The sequence below is a fragment of the Numenius arquata genome, chromosome 18, assembly GCF_964106895.1.
Source record: "Numenius arquata chromosome 18, bNumArq3.hap1.1, whole genome shotgun sequence".
Classification (NCBI taxonomy): domain Eukaryota; kingdom Metazoa; phylum Chordata; class Aves; order Charadriiformes; family Scolopacidae; genus Numenius; species Numenius arquata.
The window spans coordinates 7129033-7145734 of NC_133593.1; the positions used below are offsets into that span (position 1 = coordinate 7129033).

A 16702-nucleotide genomic window follows, 5' to 3' on the forward strand; every position below is an offset into this window, starting at 1 on the left:
GGCAGCCCCAGGGGCTGTGCTCACCAGGAGCCTGCTGTGGGCACAGCTTTGCTTTGCCCCCTGGGGTGGGCAGAGCCCCCTGCCCTCTCCCGGTGTCCCAGGGAAGGCGGGAGAGGACCAGCATGGGCAGAGACACTGCTGATGCTGATGCTGCTGCCTCCCCGCAAGCACCCACCGCCTCCTCCCCAGTTCCCCGCGTCCCTTCTCCCTGCGCCGCTGCTGACTCAGGCCCTCCTCCGCTGCCCACCCTGCCAGCCGCCCGCGCGGGGCTCGCCGGGCACCGGCTCCCGTGGGCAGCGCTGGAGAAAAGCGATGTCCCGCCGAGCCTGGCACCAGGCGCGGATCTTGCCAGGATTTGAGCCTTACTCATCTCACGCTCTTCCTCCCCCTGTCCCCAAGAGCGGGGCCCGGCGCAGGGAGGGGGATGCTGGGGGAAGGTGATGTGTTTCACAGACAACACGGTTCTCCCCGAGCCTGCCTGCGAGGAGGCAGCAGCACGGGCAGGGAAGAGCCGGGGGCCATTCCCATGCCCCTCTGCCGGAGTGGGACCGAGCCATTGGGAACAGCCCCCCCCACCCCCCCTCCTCCCCACTTCACCCGCAGAAGCTTCCAGTTGTGGCTGAGTCACTCCCGCTGTAGCTCCTTCTCTCCTTGTTTTGGATGGAAGTTTTCCATGGAAACCCACGCTGGGCCGGGCCGCGGGCTGGGATAAACACGGCTGAATCACAAAAGGCCGTTTCGCCAAGAGCTGTCAGATGGCAACGGCAGCGCGTGCGGGCGGCCGGGGAGAGGGGGGGGCAGGCGGCTGCCCTGCCTTTTGGGGGGCACCTCTCCCTGCACCCCCCCACCCACCTCACCGGCTCAGCGCCCCCGGCCCACTCCAAATTCCCAGGGTACCAGCATGTCCCAGGTGCCCCTTGGCGAATCTGGGAGTGGGTCACAGGCTTCGGACAGAATCTGGTTTTTGGGGCCACATGCTCTCCCAGGGATACACGGAGAAATCCCGGCTGGGGAGAGCCCCTGGGGGGGGCTGGCTACAGCCTAGTCCTCAGCCATGGGGCTCTGTGGGGTCACGGCTGCTGGAGGTCCCCAGGGAAGAGCCTTCCCACCCTCCTGGCCGCACGCAGGGATGCTCACCGAAGTGCCGGGAGCAAGGACGAGGTCCGGCAGTGTTTTGTGCCGTGCCTGTGCCCTGCTGAGCATCGTCCCACCTTAGAAATGGCAAAGAACTGCTCGGCCATGGCAGGCACCGTGTTCCTCCCCGGCACTGCCCTCATCTCCACGCTGAGGAGGAGCACGGGAGCTGGACGGCCTCTCTCCCCCAGTGCTGATGGCTGGCCCCGGGCCCGGTGGCTTGGACGCACCGTCGGAAGCTGAGTCCCAGTGTCAGAAATCCAGGATATTTTTAAGGACTCTGGAAGAAAAACTTAATTCCAGGGTGTCGGCGGGAGAGATTTGGCCTTCAAAACAACAACACTGCAGCAGGAAACTTCCCGGGGCTGGAGCGTGGGGTCCGAGGGGCCACGGTGAAGGCCATGGGACGTGTCCCCTCACCCGGGAATGTCCTGGAAGGGACATGGATGCCGTTGTGGCCTGGACCTCGATGCATTGCTGTTGCTGCTGCCCACCCCGGGCAGGAGCAGGGAGGTATTTCTGGGGGGTGGAGGGTAGTTTTTGCGGCCAGTGGCTGTGCTGGGCCACGGTGCGCTGTGCCAAATGCAGCTACGGCTTTACCTGGGCGCTGGCGGGGTGGCCCAAAATCCAAAATCCCCTTCTTGGAGGTCTGCGGCAGCGGGCGGCAAAGGGGACTGGCAGGAGACGGGGCAGCACGTGGCAGAGACCCGGTGCCTGCAATAGCTCCCTGCCTGCTGCTGCTCTGCCCCACCACGGCCCCGCTGGCCCCTGGGGACCTGGTGGTGGCCGTGTCCATCTGGGCAAGGGCAGAGCTGCTGGGTGCAGGACCCCGATGGGTGGGTGCTCCTGAAGGGGCTGCTCTGGAGAGGGGGAGTGTGGGCAGGGAGCCTTGCCTGGCACAGCACCTAGTCGGGTTTAGGTGGCACCAGTGGGGGCCCAAGGACACCCCTGGGAGCTCTGTGCTGGGGCTACAGCCCTGGGCTGCAGGTCCTTCTTTGGAGGCTGTGTCCCTGTCCTGCCGCTGCCACCCTCACCCCACCCGGGCCTGTCGTCCCCCCCCCCCCCCATCCCCGATGTCCACAGCACCAACCTCCAGAGGATTAGGCACCCCCCTCCCATCCTTCCGGGGTCTCTTCCATCCCTCCCCCCACCACCCCCCGCCACCGCGTCTCCGAGGTTTTGGGTCCCGGTGCGTCTTGCAAGGGGCCCTGCCCGGTCGGCACCGGTCGCCGCCGGCTGCCGAGGGCCTGGTGCCCGGTGTCGGGGCAGGCCGGGCCGCTCTGACTTCGCCTCTCAGGAATCTCCTGGCCGCGCCGGGCGAGTTGTGCAACCTGCGACCGCCCCCGGCCGCCGCCCGCCCCGTCCCGTCCCGTCCCGTCCCGTCCCGTCCCGTCCCTTCGGGCCGCGCTCAGTTCCCGCCGCGCCAGCCCCGCCGCCGGGCCGCGCTCCGCTCCCGGCAACGACCCGCTGCCCCCCTCCCAACCCCCCCGCCCCGCCGTGGCACCGCGCACACCGGCGGCGGTGGGGGGGGGACGGGGTGGGGGAACGGGACCGCGGCGGCCGACGCGCTCCGGGAGCCGCTTCCGGATGCGGCGGGACGATCCCGGCGGGGGCAGCCCCGGAGCCGGCGCCGGTGTCCCGCCGGGAGGGCAGGTGAGGGGCCTGCGGGGCGGGGGGGGCGGACGACGATATGATGGGGTGGAGGGTCAAGGAGAGGGGGGGGGTCCCCGCTGTTGTCGCTGCCCGAGGAAGAGCCTCTCGGCGCCCGCCCCCCCGAACAGTAAGAGTTGATGTGCGGCGAGCTGCACCCTGCATGTGAACTCCTACTGCCCCGGGAGGTGGGCCGCCCCCGACGGGACCCCCCCCCCCCGCCCCCTCCTCCGCCGCCTCCGGTACCGCCGGGGGGTGGGGGGGCCGGTGCTGCCCGCGGTGCGAGTGCGCCGGGCCCGGCGACCATGGCTGTAGACTGTTACCCCCCCAGCGGCACAGTAACAATCTAAAGCCACGGTCGCCCGGGCGGCGTCGGGGAGGGGGGGGGGGAGACGGGGCGGGGGGGGCAGCCGGTGCCTTGGCGACGGCGAGGAGGCGGCCCCGCCACCGCAGCGAGCGCGCCCGACCCCCTGCCGCGGAGCGGGGCGGGGGGGGGGGCTCCCGGTGTTGGGTTGAGGCGGTGGGGGGTGTGTGTGTGTGTGTCCGTAGCATCCTCCCCGCGCCGTGTCCCGTCCCCCCCCCCCCCCCCGGCTCACCGCCCTCCCACGCGTGTCCGCCCCGCCGGGAGGTGGGGAGATCCGTCCTACCTGGGCTGCAGCGGGAAGGGGAGGGGGGGGGGCCCATCCGCCGTGGGGGGGCTCGGTGTCTGCGGGGGGGGGAAGAGAGAGAGCGGGATCAGGCGGGCATCGGGACACACCCCCCCACACCCCCCCCGCCGCTTTCCCCCCCTCCCACCTCCCCCCGCGACGGGGAGCGCTCCCCGACGGCTCAGCACCACGGACAGCTCCCGCCCCCCCCCTCCCCCGGCGCTGCGGCGGGGCCGGGGCCGGTGCCGGTGGCGGGGCCGGTGCCGGTGCCGGTGCCGGTGCCGGCGGTGGGTCATGCTTCAGTAGCCATGACTGTAGACTGTTACTGTCCTGTCCCTACGCAGCAGTAAGCAGTCTAGAGCCAAGGTGCCGACGCGCTGACTCGGGCTCTCCTCGACGGGGTCTCCGCGCTCTTCCGACGCCCCCCCGGGGGGGGGGGGGGGGGGGGGGCGGGCAGCACCGGGGTGAAGGCGATCGACCCCCTCCCTCCCCCCCCCCCCCCCCGCCGAGCTGCGGGGCTGGCACCGCACCGGGGGTGCGGGGGAACCCGAGGATGGTGGAGGTGGTGGTGGTGGGGTGCTGGGCACGGCGGCACCGCCGTGTGGGGCTGGGAGGGGGTCCCGTCGGGGATGGATCCGGAGAGGGTGGGAGCGGGGGACCGGTGTCACCCGCAGAGGTGGGGGGGGGGGGGGAGGGAGGGTACACACACGGATGAGCTTCCCCCTCTCTCTCACCGCACCCCCCCCTTCCCCAAACCCCCGCAAGGTGCGGGCGGCCGGGCCCCGCCGTGCGCCCCCCCGGGGCGGCTCCGCGCACAGCGCCCGCCCCCGCGCACCGCCCCCGGCCCCGCCGCCCCCGCCGCCCGGCCCCGCACGTGGGGCTGCGCCAGGCGGCACCGCGCCGCCCCCGCCCGCCGCAGAGCCACCCCCCCCTCCCCCCCCACCGTCGCCCTGGTCCCCCGGTCCGTGTCGTGTATGTCTCCCCCCCAGTCCCCGGGGCGGGCAGGTGCAGCGCCCGGTGCCCCGCTGCCCCCTCCCGCCCCCGCACCGGGATCCGTCCCTGCTTACCTGGGGGGCCAGCCCTGCCGGTGCCTTACCTCCTGCGGGCCCCGGCGCCTCCCTGCCCGGGCCCGGGGCCCCGCGGCTCCCGGCGGGGACCGGCGCCGGTGGCGGAGCTGCGCTGTCCGCAGCGCGCGGGGCTTTTATAGGATCGGGCTCGTAGTAACGGGGATCTCGGGCTCATTCATAGAAAAGCATCAACCTACACAATGACGTGAGCGCTACGTCAGCGAGGAAATTTAGGGAACGGGAAGACGCTACTATTTATATCGGCGCGGGGGGAGGACAGCGGCTCGGAGACGGGCAGGGGGTCCGGGCTGCACCGGGACCCCTGGCCCCCTCCCGGGTCCCACCAGCCCCACCGTGTCCCCGGCTCCTCGGGGTGCACAGAGGAGCGGCAGCCAGCACCCTGCATCCCTCTTCCACCTGCCTGGAGACTCACGGGCACCCATCGAGGCATGAGAAGAGGGTCCTGTGACCCAGAGGGCTGCAGTGTGGGGCACCCCATTGCCCCAGCCCCGGGGTGTCCCACCGTGGCACCCACAGGGGCCCAGGGCACCCATCACCCTCCAATCTCCCCACTGGGCCAGAGCATGGCCCCATCCCGGCCTTGTGGCATCACCGTGGGGCTGGTGATGTGGGGCTGCCTGACCCCCCCCCCCCCATCATGGGAAGGGGTTGCACTGGACCCCAGGGGTGCCCACACCCAGGCACCGGCCTGGTGGTGCCCCCTGCCCACCTGAACATCCCACCCGTGGCAATACCCTGGGCAGCACCTCCCACCTACCCCCACGAAGAACCCCCAACTCTCCGGTGCCGCGAGCACCCATGGGTGCCAGACTAATGCCCTCCAGGAGGATGGGACAGCACAAAGTCGTGGTAGGGGGGTGAGTTTAGAGTATGGGGGCCAGAGGGGGGCACCCCATTGCAGCATTGTGCTGCCCTGACCCCTTCAGCCTCACAGTGAGACCTGGCCCATGCACCCACCAGAGCTGGGTCCCCCAAAAGCCATCAGTGCCCCAGAGCTGGATGGGTTATGACTTTGCAGCCAAATTAATTTTGCCCCCTCCCCTCCACCCCCCCCCCCCCCAAGTGCCAATCCCCCTCCAAGATGGGTCTAGAGTCGTGTCCAGGGAGGACATGGGGGGAGGGGGGGGGGGGATCCTCCTCCCCCCCTTTATGTATCTACCTATTTCCCCCCCACACTTCATTCCTGCTGGAGCCTTCTGACCTCACTCTGCTCTGGCGAAGCATCATACCGGTCGCCACAGCAACAGCGGCGTTGTCATTGACAGCAGCATCCGCGCCCGCCAGCATCCGCCGCTGCGCAAGGCCGCACGCTGCTGCAAGGCCGCACGCTGCTATGGGGGCTCATGCCACAACCCCCCCCCCCCGCCCCCCCCAGTTCCTCCCGTACACCCCCAAAATGCTTGCAGAGGGATTCAGAGAATGACCCACCTCCGCCCCCAAACCCCACCATCCTCCCCATCCTCCATCAACTGCCCTGCTTAAGGTGTTGCCAGCCCCCCCTAGAATAACCCCAAAACTCCTTAACACGCACACACACACACCCCCCCCAGGGATACGGGGGTGTCTCCTCCCTTTTTCCCCCCCCTTCCCACGCAGAACCGATGCCCGCCCCGTCGGGGCTCTCCGGTTCTGGGGGTGGTGGGGTGGGGGGAGTTGGGGAGCGGGTGTCGCTGCCGCAGCGTTCCCCGCCGCAACCGTGACTCAGCCCCGGGATTAGTCAGCAACCGGGGCCGGCCCACCTGCAACCGGCTGCGTAGCTCCGCCACCGCCCCCTCGGGGGCCGTTTCCCGCCCCCCCCCCCCATCCCACCCCGCCCCGGTCCCCCGACGCGCACCGGGGGTGCGCGTCGGGGGACCGGGGCGGGGTGGGATGGGGGGAATCGGCCCCCTCGAGGGCGATGGAGGAGGCGACGGAGGGGGGGGTGGGGGGGTGTCGCATCCCGGAGCGTGGCCCGTTGCTGCCATCTCGTGGGCTTTCCACGAGCGGCTGCAGCCGTGTCCTCTGTCGCTGGGCTGCGGGGGGGGGAGGGGGGGGGAGTGCGGGTTGGGGAGGGAGGGGGGGGAGAGAGGAAATGTAGCGGGGACCCGCTGTTGTGGGCGGAAAGGAGGAGGTCGCCCGTGGGGTTTGCAAAAACGGGGGGAAGGGGCTGGTCGATGAGGATTGAAGGTGTTGCCCCATGAGGAACAGGGGTCCCGTTGCCCCACGGAGCATCACTCAAAATGGAAGGGGTCCCATCGCCCCATCGAGCATCACCCCCACAAGAAAGGGGTCGCCTCACCCCATAAAACATTACCTTGCAGGGATGGGTGCCCTCGTCTGACCGAGCATAGTCACACAAGAAAGGGGTCTAATCACCCCACCAAGCATCACCTGAAAGGGAAGTGGGTCCCATCACCCCACAGGGATGGGGTCTTCGCCTGTTTGAGTATCACCCTGCAGGGAAGGGGTCCCATTGCTCCATCAAGCATCACCCTGCAAGAAAGGGGCCCCATTGCCCCCTAAAACATCACTTCACAGGGATGGGTGCCCTCGTTTGACTGAGAATTGCCCCACAAGGAAGGGATCCCACTGCCCTGTGAAGCATTGCCTGAAAGGGGGTTCCCTCACCCCCTCAAGCATCAACCCACAAGGAAGGAGTTCCATTGCTCCACAAAACATCGTCTTGCAGGGATGGGTGCTCATCTGGCTGAGCATCACCCCACAAGGAAGGCCTCCTACTACCTCATGAAGCGTTGCCCGAAAGGTAGTGGTCTCATGACCTCCCTCACCCCAAGTATCACCCGGCTAGAAGTGTTCCTCACCCGTCTTGAGCATTGTCCCACAAGAAGAAAGGTGTCCCATTGCCCCAGAAAATGTCACCTTGCCAGGGATGGGTGCCCTTTTTTGACTGAGCATCACCCCATAAGGAAGGGGTCCTACTGCCCCATGAAGCATCACCCATAAGGGAAGGGGTCCCATCATCTCACCAAGCATCTCCCCACAGGGATGGTGTCCTCACCTGCCTGGGCGTCAGCCTGCAGGGAAGGGGTCCCTTCACCCCATCGGGCATCACCCCACAAGGAAGGAGTCCCGTTGCCCCCTCTGGCTGACAGGGACCTTACAAAGTTCAACAAGGGGAAGTGCAAAGCCCTGCCCTTGGGGAGGAACAACCCCAGGCACGGGGATGTCCCGGGGGCCGCCCGGCTGAACAGCAGTTCAGCAGACAAGTGAACAAATGTCTTGATGGACACCAAAAGTTGACCACGAGCCAGCAACACACCCTTGGGGCAAAGGAGGGGAATGGTGTCCCGGGCTGCGTTAGGAGGACCTTTGCCAGCAGGATGAGGGAGAGAATCCTTCCCCTCTGCTCAGCGCTGGGGAGGCCGCTCCTGGAGTGCTGGGTCCAGTGCTGGGCTCCCCAGTACGAGAGAGACCTGAACATACTGGAGAGAGTACAGTGAAAAAGATTAAAGAACTGGAGCTTCTCTCCTGTGAGGAGAGGCTGAAAGACCCAAGACTGCTCTGCCTGGAGAAGGCTCAGGGGACCTTCTCAATGTGTACACTTACCTGGAGGGAGGGTGCAGAGAGGACACGGCCAGGCTCAGTGGTGCCCAGTGTCAGGACCAGGGGCAATGAACCTGGTTCTGAACCCCAGGGCTTCTCTCTGAAGATCAGGAAACACTCTTTCACTGTGAGGGGAGCACTGGAACAGGCTGCCCAGGGAGGTGGAGGAGTCACCATCCTTGGAGGTATCCAAAAGCCCTCTGGGCACGGTCCTGGGCAGCTGGCTCTGGGTGGCCCTGCTTGAGCAGAGGATTGGATGATGACCTCCTGAGGTCCCTCCCAACCTCAATCACTGTGTGATTCTGTCCCTCACGCACCTGAACATCACCCCACATGGAAGGGGTCCCACTGCCCCACCAAACATTGCCCTGTGGGTAAGGGTCCCCTTATCCATCTGAGCATCACTCCATAAGGAAGGACCCCTCAGCCACCTGAGCACCACCTCTCTTAGGAAGGGGTCCCATCGCCTACCACAGTGTCATCCCCCAAGGAAAAGGTCCCCCTGCCCCATCAAATATCACTCTACAGAGAAGTTCTCCTCACCTGCTTAAGCATCACCCCACAAGGAAGGGGTCCCACTGCCCCATCAAGCATCACCCTGCAAGGAAAGGCCCCCCTTCCCATCCCACCACCACCCCACAAAGGGTTCCCTCGCCCACCCCAGCATTGCCCCCAGCAGCCATGGGCTGGCGGGGGGCTGTGTCATACCAGGGGGGGCTCTACCCTTTCTGCCACCCTGCAGGGGTGCACCGGGCACCTCAGGAGCACCTGGCAGGGTCCTGTGGTTGCCCCCAGCCTCGCTGCGCAGCAGGCAGGGCTCAGCGCAGGCGTCCCCATGGCCCTGCCGAACTCCAGGAGCAGGGCAGGGGTTGGGCAGTACCGATCTGCACCCAGCCTGGAACATCTCAGCGCTGTCATGAGTTTCACGGCCTCAGCCCAGCACAGGCGCTGGGGACATGCATCCCCCTGCAAGCACAGGGGCTGCAGCGGGCGGGCGCGGGGGGCTGCCATACCCCGGCACCGCCAGGAAAATGAAGTGCGAGCTGCCAGCGGGGGCTGCAGGCTCCTGGCGGTGCCGGATGCGGCCCGGCTGGCCAACGCGCCGTAATCGAAGACATGTGTGTGGGCTTTGGGGAGAGGCTGCGCTGGGAAACAGGGCCCTGCGGAGACCGGGGGGCTGTATCCTGTCCAAAAGCCCAGGTCCCACATGAAGCCAGGCATGCGAACGCGATCCAAACCACAGCTGGATTTGAACCGAATCTCCCAGCATCTGGGCTAATTTGCTGCAACTTTGATTGATCGTGGGGAGGGGGCACAGGCGGGAGACGCTCCAGCTCAGACCTCCCAACAGAGCCAATGACTTAACCAGAGCTGGTTCCAATCTGCTCAGCACATTGAGGCGAAAATGCCCCTTTCCCTGCGCGCTCCCGTTCGCCGGCGCTGGCTCTGCCCGCGGCCCCGCACCCCAGCCATCCCCGTCCCTCGGGACTGAGCATGTGCCACAGGTCCCCAGGGAGTCCCCAGGCAGGTTTCGGGTTCTCTGGGTGCAGGATGCGGCTGTGGAAGCCTCCTGGGGCTGGGGTTCACCTTAGGGTCCCTCCAGAAGGCAGAGCAGGGCAGAAGGATGGGGGGGATGTTAGTGGATCCAACCCCCCTCCACCTGCCCCAACCCCCTGCGGGCACCGACCCATCCCTCTGCTCCCAGGAGAGGCTGGGAATGGGAGAGATGCTGCAAAAGAAGGTGGAAAAGGTGAAGGTTTTTCCGTTTCCCCCCCTTCCTCGGTCGCTGCCCCGAGGGCTCGGCGTCACTCAGCAGGTAGCTGGGGCAGCCCGGGGTCCCGGCCGGCCCCGGGGGGAGGCAGCTGTCTGGGAGCCGCTCGCTGCTGTGATTTATACAGCTCAGCCCCATAAATTACCGGGACGGAGCCCGCGGGAGTCATCGCTCACAGCGACGTCCAGAGCTCGCTGCCAGAACCTGAAACACTTCCAGCCGTTAATTGAAGAGGAAAAAAAAAAAAAAAATTAAAAAAAAAAAAGGGGGGGGGGAGGGGGAGGGGAAGGCGGGAGAGTGGGGGGCGGAAATTAGTGCCCGGGGAGTTGGGATTAAACCACGGCTCTGTAACGAGGAGTCGCCCCCATCCCGCTCCCAGGATCCTGATGCTCCCTGTGGGCACGAGCCCAGGACGGGGAGAGGGGAGGGGGATTTCTGAGCCAGTGCCTGGGATGTGCCCACTGCAGGGTCCCCATGGACGCTGCCACCCCCTCCCGGTCCCCGGGGGTAGTGTCTCCGTATTGTGCTGGGGCACCCTGGATCCCATGGGAATCTGAGGATGAGCTCCAGCTGAGTGATGCTGAGCCGGGAGGGTCATGGCTACCGGCACGATCCACCCTCCTTGCCAGCACCCATCCTCTTTTCTCCGAAATTCAGGGCTGGCCAAACCTTGTCCTGGGGGCTGGGGACGGTGGCCGGGACCCTGAGGGTCCCGCAGCGCTGTCATGGCCACCAACCCCAGCTCCCAGGACCCCAGGCTGTCTCCCACTCACCAAGGGGCCATGTTTATGGGGTAAAACTCCAAGAACATCCAGGGTGGTCCCAGCCAGGAGGGATGGCCAACGCTTGGGGTGCCCTGCTTAGGTCGGGGGGTGCCAATGGGACAACCCCCCCCGGTTTGGTGGCTGGCCCGGAGGTGCCCATCACGCCGCTTTGCTGTATACAAGGAGATTGTGCAAGAAGCTGCGGCCGTGAGAAAGGAGAAGCGAAAGTGCGAAGCGAGAGGCGGCTCCCCCCCCCCCCACACACACACAGAAAGGGGGGGACCCCAGGGTGCACCCCCGGCCCAGCAGCCTTTTCGGGGGTGGCTGGAAGGGTGAAGCGCGGGGGAAACGTGGCGCTGCCTCCCCCTCCTTCTCCTCCTCCTCCCAAACCACCGCAAGCCCCCGGCCCACCCCGAGCCGCCGCCGCCGCACATCTGGGCGCCAGGGCTGCGTGCCCCCCCCCTCTTTCTGCCCTCCCCCTCCAGCAGCAAATTAGGGCCGGCTGCCTCCCCCCTCCACCCCTCCCCAAAACCCTTCCCCACATCACCTGCACCCTTTAGGGTTCCCCCTAAGCACCCTACTTTCGCCCACCCACCGGGTGCTTCCCCCCCCCCCCCCCAATTCCACGTGTGTCCGCACCCTCGCGTGGGGCAGCAAATACAGCAAGACACACACTCCCCCCCCCCCCCCAAAACACACACTTTTACCCTTCCCCACCGCCCGCCCCGTCGGGTCCCACCGCGCACCTGCGCGGGGAGGAGTCGCCTCCGGTAACCGGCGGGGGTGGAGCGCACCGGGAACCGCTAGATGGCGCCCTGCGAACGGTACCGCGTGGGGGGGGACACATCGGCTTTTGCCCCGGGGCCAACGAGGGGGGCCGGGAGCCCCGGCGGGGCTCCCGGCCCCCCTCGTTGGCCCCGGGGCAAAAGCCGATGTCCAGAGGATGGTGACCCCCGAGGGTGCGGCGGGATCAGGGCGGGAGGAGACCGGGAGGGGGGAAAAACCGGACTCGGTGAAGGAGGAGGAGACCGGGATGGGGAGAGAGAGGGGAGGGGAGAAAGAGGAGGAGGAGGAGGTGGGGGGGGGAGGGAGGGGGGGGGCCCGGCTTGTCGGTGCCCCGCCCGGGGATGGGAGGAGGAAAACCTCCCGCCGTCCCTTTAACAGCCAGCGGCGCTGCTCGGAGTTCAGGCCGGGGTCAGGGGGAGTTCGCAGCCCGGGTTTCACCTCCGAGCTGGCGGCGTCGGGAACCCCGAGGAACCGCTGCTGCTTCATCTTCCACCTCTTCCTCCTCCTCCTCCTCCTCCTCCCGTTCCGTAGGACCGGCCGGGAGCGCGGGGTATGGAGGAGCAGCAGCAGCAGAGGAGGAGGAGGGTGGAAGGCAACAGCAACCGGCGGCGGCCCCCCCGGGGCTGAGCCATGAGAGTTCACCGAGACCTCGGCTGGTTGGCGGAGGCCACCGGGCGCCCAGGTAAAGCGTAAACCGGAGGGGGGGGGAGAGGGAGAGGGAGGGGACACCCCAAAAAATTATAAATAGCGGGGAAACAAACCCCAAAAAGCAGCTCCGCGGGCGCTTGGCTTTACCCACCTGGGCAGCGGCGGGGGGGGGGGGGACCGGCACCGGAGCGGAGGCGGGGAGGGGAGGGGAGGTCCCGCTCCCCCCCACCCCCTTTCCCCGGCCGTCCCCCCGCTCACCTCGCGGGAGGGATATAAAGGGGAGAGGAAACGGGGGCGGGGGGCGGCCGGGGGGGGGTCCGGCCGGCCGCCTCCCGGGAGCGGGACGTATAAGAACCGGGGAGGCGCGGCGGGGAGCCGGGGTAGCGGAGCTGGGCAGGTAACGGCGGGCGGCGGCCCCGGGGGGGCGGACGGGTGGGGGTTACCGGCCCGGTTCCCCCCCCGCCGCCATCCCGTTTTCCCTCCGCTTTCCTCCGGCAGGTGGGCGCGGGGGTGCCGGGGCGCTGGCGGGGCCGGGGCGCGGCGCTGGCGGCGGCGGCGGCTGATGTCACTTTCTCCAAAAACCTCCGGGGGTTTTCACACACACACACACACCCCCCTCCCCTCCCGCCCCCCCGGCCCGGCGAGAAACGAGCCCCCATATAAGCGGTGGCACCGGCCAGGCGGCCGCACAGAGCGGCCGGGACGCAGTGGCGTGCGGGGCTGGGGGCTTGGAGCCCCGACATCCCCACCCTCCCCCCCGACACCCCACACATGGGCTGAGCCCCACGACGTGCGGGTCGAGCCCCCGCAACGTGTGGGGCTGAGGGACCGGGGCCGGTTGCGGCGCTGACGGGGCGGTGTGTTGCAGGGCGGCGGGCGAGGAGCGGGATGCTGGACGCCATGGAGGTGCCGAGCCACTCGCGGCAGCTGCTGCTGCAGCTGAACACGCAGCGCACCAAGGGCTTCCTGTGCGACGTGATCATCGTGGTGCAGAACGCGCTCTTCCGCGCGCACAAGAACATCCTGGCGGCCAGCAGCGCCTACCTCAAGTCGCTGGTGGTGCATGACAACCTGCTCAACCTGGACCACGAGATGGTGAGCCCCGGCATCTTTCGCCTCATCCTCGACTTCATCTACACCGGCCGACTGGCCGAGTGTGAGCCGGGCGGCGAGCAGAGCCTGGGCGCCGTGCTGGCCGCCGCCAGCTACCTCCAGATCCCCGGCTTGGTGGCCCTTTGCAAGAAGAAGCTGAAACGCAGCGGCAAGTACTGCCACCTACGCGGGGGCTACGCGCCTTACAAGCTGGGCCGGGGGCTGCGCGCCGCCACGCCGGTCATCCAGGCCTGCTACTCGGGGACGCCGCGGCCGGTGGACCTGCCGCCCGTGGAGCCGGCGGCGCCGCTCAACACGCAGTGCGGGGAGTTGTACGCCTCGGCCGCCCAGGGCGCCCCGCTGCACCCCCACGGGCTGTGCCCGCCCGAGCGCCACTGCTCGCCACCCTGCGGCCTCGACCTCTCCAAGAAGAGCCCCACCGGCCCCTCCGCCCAGCTCCTGCCCACCGACCGCCTGCTGCCCGGCGAGCCCCGTGAGCCCTCGTTGCCCCCACGGCACGACAGCCCCCCCGTCAGCGCTGGCCTCTTGGCCGGCCACCCCGCTGCCTACAAGGACTCCCCACCGGGTGGTGAGCCGGGGGGGCACCCCCACGTCCCCGACCCCTTCCGCAGCACGCCGCCCTGCACCGAGCCCCCCCTGCCCCGCGCCGATGGGCGCGAGCTGATGTACCGCTGGATGAAGCACGAGCCCCTGGGCCCCTACCTGGACGAGGGGGAGGCGGAGAAGGAGCTGGAGCGGGAAGAAAAGGCCGAGTCGCCGCCCGCGGCGCCGCAGCCCCGCTACCCCAGCGTGGAGAGCAACGACCTGGAGCCCGATAACAGCACGAGCGAGGAGACGGGCAGCAGTGAGGGCCCCTCGCCCGGCGACGCGCTGGACCGCTACTGCAACCACCTGGGCTACGAGCCGGAGAGCCTGGGCGACAACCTGTACGTCTGCATCCCCTGCGGCAAGGGCTTCCCCAGCTCCGAGCAGCTCAACGCCCATGTGGAGGCCCACAACGAAGAGGAGCTCTATCACAAGGCAGCGGCCGAGCAGGCCGTGCCCTTCCTGGACAAGGGTGGCCCGGGACTGGGTGACATCCTGCGGCCCTACCGCTGCTCCTCCTGCGACAAGTCCTACAAGGACCCGGCCACGCTGCGGCAGCACGAGAAGACGCACTGGCTGACGCGCCCTTACCCCTGCACCATCTGCGGCAAGAAGTTCACGCAGCGCGGCACCATGACCCGCCACATGCGCAGCCACCTCGGCCTCAAGCCCTTCGCCTGCGACGCCTGCGGGATGCGCTTCACCCGCCAGTACCGCCTGACCGAGCACATGCGCATCCACTCGGGCGAGAAGCCCTACGAGTGCCAGGTGTGCGGCGGGAAGTTCGCCCAGCAGCGCAACCTCATCAGCCACATGAAGATGCACGCGGCCGGCCCCGACGGCAAAGCCAAGCTGGACTTCCCCGACAGCGTCTACGCCATGGCCCGCCTCACCGCCGACCAGCTGGGGCTCAAGCAGGAGAAGGCGGCCGAGCTGCTCTCCCACACCTCGCACTTCCTCAGCGACCCCAAGGCCATGGAGAGCCTCTACCCGTTGGCCAAGTTCACGGCCGAGCACCTGGGGCTGAGCCAGGACAAAGCGGCCGAGGTGCTGGCGCAGGCTCCGCACCTCCACGCCGAGGCCGCCCGGACCATAGAGAGATACTCGCCCCCCTAGCGCCGGCCCGGCCGGGGGGCTTGGGGGGCCACCGGGCTCCCCTCGCTGCCCCATGTGGAGCTGGGGGGTGAGAGGCGGTGGGTGCTCGTTCCCCCGGCGCTGCCGACGGCCCCGGAGAACTTGCTGGTAGCGGAAGGTCCCATGAGAGCTGCCCCGGGATGGCTGGACGGCGCGTCCCGCGACGAGCGCGCCCCACCTCACCCAGGAGAAGCCGATTCAATTCAGGGACTGTCCTCACGGCGTGGTCCCCCCCCCTGCCTCGCCGTGGGGGGATGCTGGGCACAAGCTGTGAGGCCGGGCTGCGCCCCGAGGCTTTGGAGGACATGAGCCCGCTCCTTACCTCAGGGCCATCCCCGGCACTGTCCCCCCGGGGCTGGGGGACGCTCTGCCATGACGGGACCCGGACTGTGCCGCCTCCACCGCCGCGGGCCCGTGAGTAGTTCGTCCGTCGCGGCCAGAGCTCCCCCGGCCTGACCGGGAGCGACGAGTGTGTCCGTGCTGGGGCTGGAGGTGGGGGGGGGGGGAGTACTGGCCAAATCCCCCCCCCGCGACCATGCTGGGAGCTCGGGGACAGACTGACGGAGGGGACGGTGGGGTCTGAGCAGCGGGCGCGGGGTGAGGGGACAGCGGTTGGGTCCGTGCCAGGGGGACCGGGGAAATCGCGACGCTCCTCGCCCCAGAGCAAGCACTGACCCCCCTCCCGGCCCGAACCCCCCAGTTTTGGGAGGGGGGCAGGGCCTGTCCCAGACTGAGCCCCTGGGCCCTGCCCCAGCCATCAGGGATGCCCGGGGGATCCCCCGGGGGGGGGGGGGGGGTAAGGGGGGCAGGCAGGGACCCCGGCAGCTTTGCCCTCGGGCAGCCACTTGCCTCAGTTTTTTTATTTTTTTATTTTTTTTTGCCAAAGATGCCCATCCCCAGCGTGGCCGGGCCGGGCCGGGGGGCTCATGACAAAGACAAAGCGGTCTGGTTTGTCAGCTATGGGGGGGGGTGGGGTGGGGTGGGAGACCCAAGGGAGACGCAGTGCTGTGGTGACATCCCCCCATGGGGCACCCCCTGCCACCACCGCACCCCGTCCCCTGCCATCTGCTCGATGCGGGCAAACACCCCCCAGGCCCGGACAAACCGCCCCCCCCCCCCCGGTCCATGCCCTGACCCCTCTGCCTGGGGCTAATGTGAAGCTTCTCCCCTGCCCCCCCCCCCCGCGCCCCCTCCTCTCCTTTGCACAAGAGGCCCCGGGGTGGCTCCAGCAGCCACTGTCCCCGACCTCGCAGCCACTGTGCCTTAGCCTGAGCTGGCCGCTCCTGCCCGGGTACCCCCCTCCTCGTTCCAACCCCCCCCCCAAGGGGCTCCTCCGGAGCTGCCGTGGGGTGAGCGGTGGCCGCAGCAGCACCCAAAGCACAGCTGGGGTCCGCCAGCCCCCTCTGTATCACGTCCGATTTGTACACGGGCTCCTCGCCCTTATTTTTTTTTTTTTTTTTTTTTCTATAGTCGAAACCAAACGAGCAATAAAGTGACATTAACACGCGTGGCCTCGCGTCCTTCTCTGGGACACACACACACACACACACACACACACACGACCTGGCTGGTGTAGGGGTCGGTGCAGAGTGGGGCTGGGAGGTGACCCCGGGGGGGGGGGGTGTGTGTGTGTGCGCGGAGCTGCAGGGAGGGGAGCGAGGGGCTTCGCCGTGCGTCTGGTTTGCCTGGAGCCCCCTCGGTTTGAGGGGGGGGGGGGGGAAACGACACAGCAGCAGGTGGGACAGAGCCGCCCTCGTCCTTGCAAGCACCAATATGTCCCACTGCTGTCCCTCCCCGCTGTCCCCCCCCCCCCCACCCCAACCTCCGCAGCAACTCGCC

The 16702-nt window shown here is 68.3% G+C and overlaps 1 protein-coding gene across 1 annotated transcript; it reads left to right on the forward strand.

Moving 5' to 3' along the window:
• The first annotated feature begins 12013 nt into the window (after positions 1-12013).
• On the forward strand, positions 12014-14845 carry HIC1 (HIC ZBTB transcriptional repressor 1). The gene is made up of 2 exons (XM_074160780.1): positions 12014-12065; positions 12900-14845. Exons 1-2 carry the CDS (start codon positions 12014-12016, stop codon positions 14843-14845), a joined length of 1998 nt encoding a protein of 665 aa, XP_074016881.1.
• Positions 14846-16702: the final 1857 nt, after the last annotated feature.